The sequence below is a fragment of the Colobus angolensis genome, unplaced genomic scaffold (assembly GCF_000951035.1).
Source record: "Colobus angolensis palliatus isolate OR3802 unplaced genomic scaffold, Cang.pa_1.0 Scaffold136, whole genome shotgun sequence".
Classification (NCBI taxonomy): Eukaryota; Metazoa; Chordata; class Mammalia; order Primates; family Cercopithecidae; genus Colobus; species Colobus angolensis.
Window position 1 is genome coordinate 2,643,991 of NW_012114444.1, and position 7,091 is coordinate 2,651,081.

General features: G+C 54.4%; 1 protein-coding gene across 1 annotated transcript in view; it reads left to right on the top strand.

The window, feature by feature from the left end:
* TAF4 (TAF4 RNA polymerase II, TATA box binding protein (TBP)-associated factor, 135kDa) overlaps window positions 1-7,039 on the top strand; it is an 84,079-nt gene extending 77,040 nt beyond the window's left edge. The window contains exon 15 of the mRNA XM_011934496.1: window positions 6,397-7,039. Within this exon, the coding sequence (XP_011789886.1) occupies window positions 6,397-6,564 (168 nt within the window). The 3' untranslated portion in view covers window positions 6,565-7,039. The remainder of the gene's footprint in view (window positions 1-6,396) is intronic.
* Window positions 7,040-7,091: the final 52 nt, after the last annotated feature.

Consider the following 7,091-nt stretch of genomic DNA (forward strand, 5'->3'; position numbering starts at 1 on the left):
CCCTCCTCCCGCTGCACCCTCCCTCCTCCTGCTGCACCCTCCCTCCTGCCCTGCCCCCATCCCTCCATTTTTGCACCCTGTTTCCACTTACCATGCAAACAGATGAGCTCCTGCATCTTTTTCCTTCCCTGGCAGTGCAGCACAGGTCAGTGACACTGTCGCTCTCTGCAGCTAATGGAGTTCCCGGGCACTGCCCTCATGTTACTGCATCAAGAGCTTTCTCTTTCCCAGCTGGGTGGCACTTCATTGTGCTGATGTCCCGTAGCTTCTCACCCTCTAGGTTACTGACATGGTGACAGGCGATGCTGTCAAGAGTAACCTTGTACGTGTGTGTCTTCGTACTGTTGGAGGCCTACCGTTGGGGCTGAGTTCTGAGAGATGGGATTGCTGAGTTGAGGGATTGAAGTGTGTGCACTTCCGTTAGGTTTTGTCAATTCCCCCCGTTGCGTTTGAGAGAGGCAACTTTTTCCCAGCCTCACATGTGGGACACGTGTGTTGTCATAGTTCTTGTGTTTGCTGGTCTGGGTGGTGCAGTCAGCATCTGTGGATGTGCTGTGGGTGCGTAGGGCCGAGGCACGTGATGAGCAGGTGGGCATCCCGAGCCGCCCCTCAATGAGGTCGCTCAGTCTCCCGGCTGCTGGCTTAGTTTTGTCCACTTGATCTGTCCTGCGGCGGGCGTGCTGTTCCATGACTGCCACTAGCATGTTTGTGTCTCCTCACATCTCATGCGTTTTTATTGGTAGGGGCTGCTGTGTTGTTTGGTGCATTAATATCCACGTGTCATATCTTCACTGGCAGCTGTAACTTTTTGCATTAGAAAAGCATCTGTCTTTGTGACACCCGTTACCCTGGGTGTCTTTCTTGTCCCCCAGCCTATAATCCCTGGGATCCTCCCTTTCCTTTCACCTTCTGAATCACTTTGTTTTCTGTGTCTCTCTGTAGCATATGGTTTGGTCTCAGTTTATGAGCCGAATTGAAAATCTTTTTCTTTTAATAGATGAGTTAAGCCTATTTGCCTTTATTGATATAATTGACATGTTTTGTCTTGACTCTATCATAATATTTTATAATTATGTAAATTTTTATTTATCTTTTGAGACATGGTTTCACTGTCACCAAGGCTGGAGTGTGGTGGCATGATCATAGGTCACTGCAGCTTTGACTTCCTGGACTTAAGAGGGATCCTCCTGCCTCAGCCACCCCAGTAGCCTGGGACCACAGGTACACAGCACTGTACCTGACTAATTTTTAGAATATTTTGTAGGAATGGGGTCTCATTATGTTCCCCAGGCTGGTCTTAAACTACCAGCCTCAGGGAATCCTCCTGCCTCGGCCTCCCTTTTCAAAGCGCTGAGATTACAGGTCGCCTTGCCTGGCCTGAATTTTAAATATTTGCTGTGTTTCTTTTTCTCTGAGATGTTTGTTCTTTGCTCTTTTAATTGATTTTTTTTTTTTTTTTGTATTTAGGAAGGTTCGTATCTGTGTCTTCCTGGTTACTTTTGTACTTAAACTATTGACGACGCCCTGGTCTCCTGTGTCTCACGGGACTGTTCGCGCTGCAGTCGAGCGGTTTGCACAGGCCTGGCAGCTCCACTGTTGGCCATCGGCATGTGTGAGCTCTTGTGGCTTCTTCCTCTGCCTTTTAGTGACAGGACTCCATGGGAGGCACACTGTGGTCCTCAGCCTCCCTCTCCTGCCTCTGCCTCCCTCGGAGCCTGAGAATGTCTCTTCCCTGCAGTTTCCCGCCCAGTAGATGAGGCTCTTCCTCCCATTCCTGAGGCTGTTTCTGGGCCCTGAGCGCAGGCGGCGTGGCTGGCTCACAAGTCTTTTCTGTTCTTGCCTTGGGAAGGGGCCGGGAGGAACTGTGGAGGCTGGTTCCTTCCCCTTCATGGGTTCTCTTCTCTTCCTCCTTGGCAGCCCTGCTGTTGGCTCGGAGAGCCCCTAGTGTATGAGGTTGCATCTCAGAGTCCGCCACCCAGTGGGCCCTCTCAGTGTGTTGGGTTTGGTGTCTCTCGGGTGGGCGTGGGTTTGGTGTCTCTCGGGTGGGTGTGGGTTTGGTGTCTCCTCTCGGGTGGGTGTGGGTTTGGTGTCTCCTCTCGGGTGGGCGTGGGTTTGGTGTCTCCTCGGGTGGGTGTGGGGGTTAGTGTCTCCTCCGGGTGTGGGTTTGCTGTCTTTTGCGAATGTCATGGTGTGAATGTCCCACTCCGTCTGAGAGGGAGATTATCCAGCTCTCGTTTGCCCTGTTTTCTCCTGACCTTATTCCTCCTTTCTGCGTCTCGGCTCTGTCCTGTTGGCTTCCTGCCTCTAGTGGGTTCGTTGCTGCATTTTCACTGCCTCCCCTCCCTCGAACAGTTGGCAGTTTATTCATTTCAGAGATAATTTTGTCTCTTCCTTCCATTTCTTTCTTAAGTCCAGTCAACTCTTACTTCCTTTTGGTGTTGTATTTGTAATTGTATTGTTTTTATAAAAATGTGCCTCCTAGTTTTTGAGATTCTGATTTGAGGTGATTTTCATATCCTTACCTGCACACTTCAGCAGATTTTCCTGTATTGAGAGCGTTGTTAGTTTCCTTGTTCCAGGGTGGGTTTCTGATGTGTGCGGAGCCCCCATTTTCTGACTCTTCTCTGACTCTCCTGTGGCTCTGGGTGGCTTTGCTGCCTCTGTCCCTTCCTCCTGGTGGCCTTGGGGTGTTTGTCCGGTCTGTGGGTTCCTGGCGCCCTCTGCTGGCCGCATGGGGAAGTCCGGGTCTCGAACGTCCTCCAGTTCTCCCAGCCCTTTCCCGCAGGACCCGGAACTTCCCCTTTTCCTTCTTTTCTGCCTCAGCACCCAGCGGCCAAAGGGCTCCTCTCACGACACGCCGTGTTGCCTTGACAACCCCTTCCCGTCTTGTGCTCCGTGGTCTCTACCCTATGGTCCGTGCTGAGCTTCCTGGGCACCTCTCAGGCGCTCGGACTTGGGGTGCCTTAGCCTTTCAGCAGTGACTTCCCACGGACCCCTGTCCCACCCCGCCCCGCCCCACCGCGGCCTTGCAGGGGAGGGACTGGCGGGATCAGGCTCGGGCGTGTAATGACCGTGCGCCGACTTGCAGTGATTGTGAAGTCGAGGCGACCTCGTCCTGTGCAGACGGTGATGCTGGTGTAGACCTGTGTTCCTTGCTTGTGCTGAACTGTGTTTGGAAGAGAGGCTGGGAGACGTCAGCTCGGCAGCCATGTTGTCTTCAGCCTCCCGGGAGTGATGCTAACTTTCTAAGTTGTGTGTCCAAGTGTTTTTGTTACTACTGCTGTTCTTCGAAATGTGCTGCCAGTGACCTTGCCTCGTGTGTGTGACACCCCGTAAATGCTTAGGTACGGAGAGGGCTTGCACGCGTTCGGGGCTGAGCTGGCTGGAGCGTGTGCGGCACGGGCCATTGTGACCCGCTGCCCGGGCGGCTGTGGGCACAGCGTTCTCCACCCATTGCTCCGCTGGGGCTCTGTGGCGGAGTAAAGGACGGGCCAAGGGGCTCCCACCTCAGAAGCAGATGCTCTGCTCCCGGACAGCCCCCAGGTGCTGACGGCACGGGGCCTGACGTTCGGGCGGCACAGACCCTTCACCAGGCGGTTCCACGGATGGCGACTCTTTGCATTTGGCTTCAACACTGAGTCCCTGTGGCGCTTGTGCAGTGGAGAGATCGCCAACTTTAATTTGATGCCTTTAAGAGCCCTGTGACGGGGCAGGGGGTGTCTGCCATGTTTCAGAGGTGGAGACCTGCAAAGGGAGGGTTCGTGTGGTATGTCCAGGGTGGTGGGGATTTTAGTTTGCTTGCTCATTTTCTAATCCCAGTGCCTGCATCTGAAAAACCCCAAGCCCCTGTGTTTGGAGTTGTTTACGCCGAGGCTCCCAGGGCTCCATGTCGACGCTGGCCTTGGTGGACCTGTCTGTCGTCCCAGGCCCTGCTTTGCGCCATCACACCTGCATGGGCCACAGGCCCTCTAGAGTGACCATCGCACCTGCATGTGCCACAGTCCCCCTAGAGTGGCCATGGGTGCCTTGGCCCTGGTCCCCGCAGGCACTTCGTCCTCAGGTGTCCCATGGGAGCTGGGAGCCCCCACTAAGCACTTTCCTCCCAGCAGGCTCTGTGACCAGTCCCTGACTGCCACCCCCCACCGGGCTGCTGCGCCCACCACGGGCACAGCCCATGAGGGGTTTGGATGAACCTAGGAAGGAAAGCCGCTGCCTCTGCCGTGTGGGTTGGGCACAGAAGGCCTTGGGCCAGTGGCAGCCCCAGTCCTGAGAAGTGAGGGGGAGGTTCCCACAAGAGCTCCACTCCATCTTCAGAGCAGTTTAGCAGCAGACCCTCTGCGGTAGCCAGAATCCACATAGAATTCTGCGAGCAAAGACCCTATGGGAAAGACAGAGTGTGGACCCCTTCTGCCTGGGGCAAGGTGGACTGGGGAGAAGGCGGCAATGTGCGGTGTAGAGAGAGGCAACTGGAGTATCAGGTTAATTTGCATTTTTCTTTTCTTTTCTTTTTTTAGATTTAAGAAAAATTTAGTTGTATTTATAAAACTCAGAATCTGGAGAAGTTATGTTTTTCATTCATAGTGCACCTTCAGAGCTTGGCGCAGAAGCAGGGCCTGCCATCAGTTTCTCAGTGTGCTGGGACCTGAGAGTGGCCTCAGCCCCCAGCAGGCACCGTCTCGCCCCCTCCCTTGGTTGGTCTCACCCCTCCCCTTGATTGGTGCTGACACTTGGCATTAGAATATCTTGATTTCCGACCCTCAGCAGCCCTTAAATTGCGCACCTGGGATGAGTGTCTCACCTTCACCCCAGTCCTCTTTTTTGGCAGCTGAACTATTTTGAAGGTAGAAGCATCAAACACAGTCTGGAATGTATAGAAGGTGTCACTGGGTCACACAGCCTGTTAGGGTGGTGCATGTGAGAGCCCCGCCCTCACCCTGTCACTCGCCCCGTCTGAGTTCTCTTTTGGGAGGCCTGGCCCCAGGTGAGGATCAGTTTGTAATGAGCTAGTGTGGAGCGCGCGGAGGCTTCAGTAGCAGAGGGACCCGGGGCAGGTCTGAAGAAGGGCCCTCACAGTGCAGGGCGTCTGAAGGGAGACAGGTGCCCTCTTCTGTTTGAATCTCACAGGAATAAAGAAAATGTAGTAGGTCAGAGTCACACTTGCATGCCATCACACAAGGCAGCCATGCTCCCAGCCTGAACTGAAAGTGGCAGAGCGGGGACGGGAGGAAGGACGGGATGAGGGGTGCCACATCAGGGCAGCCCGGGCGTCGCCTGTGGCTGTTCACGGCAGGGCTCCCAGTGGCGTGCAGAGCAGAATCAGCTACTTCCAGCATCTCAACTTTGGTTGAGAACGTGCTGTAAAGATGCCATTGTAATCTTTGTACTTAAATATACATGAGCAGCTTTCACCATCAGAGCAGACCTTAGTTTTCATGCCAAATGGGGAAACCACAGCCGTTGGGAGTTGTGTGGCGTGTTGCCCGCTGGGCAGTGCCGTGTGTGTGTGTGTGTGTGGCTCGTGCCCCGCTGGGCGGTGCCGTGTGTGTGTGGCTCGTGCCCCGCTGGGCGATATCGTGTGTGCGGCATGTGCCCCGCTAGGCGGTGTTGTGTGTGTGTGGCGCGTGCCCCACTGGGCGGTGTCGTGTGTGTGTGGCGCGTGCCCCACTGGGCGGTGGTATGTGTGTGTGGCGTGTGCCCCGCTAGGCGGTGTCGTGCAGGTGTCATCAGCTGAAACCACCAGAGCTCTCCACAAGAGCTGGCACCCAGCAGCTATGCTTCTCCAAGCAGGAACACATCTGAGGCAGCTCGGGAGACACCTGGTCACCTGGAGGGGCTGACGGAGGCAGGGTCTGTGCAGCCAGGGCCCAGCCAGAGGCCCAGGGATCACAGTGGGAGCCACTGAGCAACCCAGCCTTCGCAGCTGACCCAGCATGCCCAGTCCTAGCCGACCCCAGCCCTCCCAGTGCAGGAATTCAGCGGCCAAGCAGGATGACACACAGGGACCCAGTGTGGCTTTTGTACCCCAGCTGAGTCCACATGCAGTCTAGCTGTGGTCACATGGAGGGTGGCCCTGGGGCCACTCAGCCATTTGCCTTGGGTGGGTGCCACCCCCTGGTCCATCCTCAGCCCCAGGAGCAGGTCTGAGCACTGTGGGGCATTGGGCAGTGTCTGAGTGTGCCCTGTCCTGAAGGCACAGCATGGGGCCTCCTACCCTTGCCCCTGCCCTGGCAGGACCCTGGACAGCACCTCAGCTCCAGCTGTGGGCCTACCGGAGGGAGCCCGTGCCAGGCCTGGCCTCCTCTGGAATCGGGGTACTTGGTTCAGACACACAGGCCCCCATTTCAAGCCCCACTCTGGGCCCCACTAACACCCTGTCTTCTCCGTTTTTGTCACCAGGGGTCGGGCCCCGGCTCGGTGGTCCCAGGCAGCTCGGGGGTCGGAGCCCCCAGACAGTTCACGCGGCAAAGAATCACGCGGGTCAACCTCAGGGACCTCATATTTTGTTTAGAAAATGAACGTGAGACAAGCCATTCACTGCTGCTCTACAAAGCATTCCTTAAGTGACACAGGAGGACGCCTGGGGACTTTTTATATATTTGCAGATTACGCCTTTTTGTAACAAGCAAATGGGATATTGTTTAAAAAACAGCCACCTCTTTACGATGGAACAGTTTTATATTCCTGTTTCTAAATCAACTCTTCAGTGTGAAAGAAAATACGTTTCTGTAACAGAGAGAACACAAAGGCCTGTGGATACTCTTAAAGGACAATTAAATCTTAACTCATCTTGATTGAGTGGCCTTCTTGCCAAACAAGCCATATATAAAGACTGATGGAATCGTTAGCAAATAATTAGCTGCCCTCTGTCAACTCATAGCAGTTTCTGCATTATTTGTGCATTTTGGTTTAGTTCTACCTAACTTACTGTGTAGGTGTATGTCTACAGCCGATGACCTCATTTTGTTTATTTTATTTTTGTAATAGTCAGTTAGCAAAGCAAACTGATTTTTTAGACTATTTATCTTCCTTCCGCTCCCCTCTCCCCCTACCCTCCTCTCCCCCTCACCTTCCTCTCTCCCTCACCCTCCCCT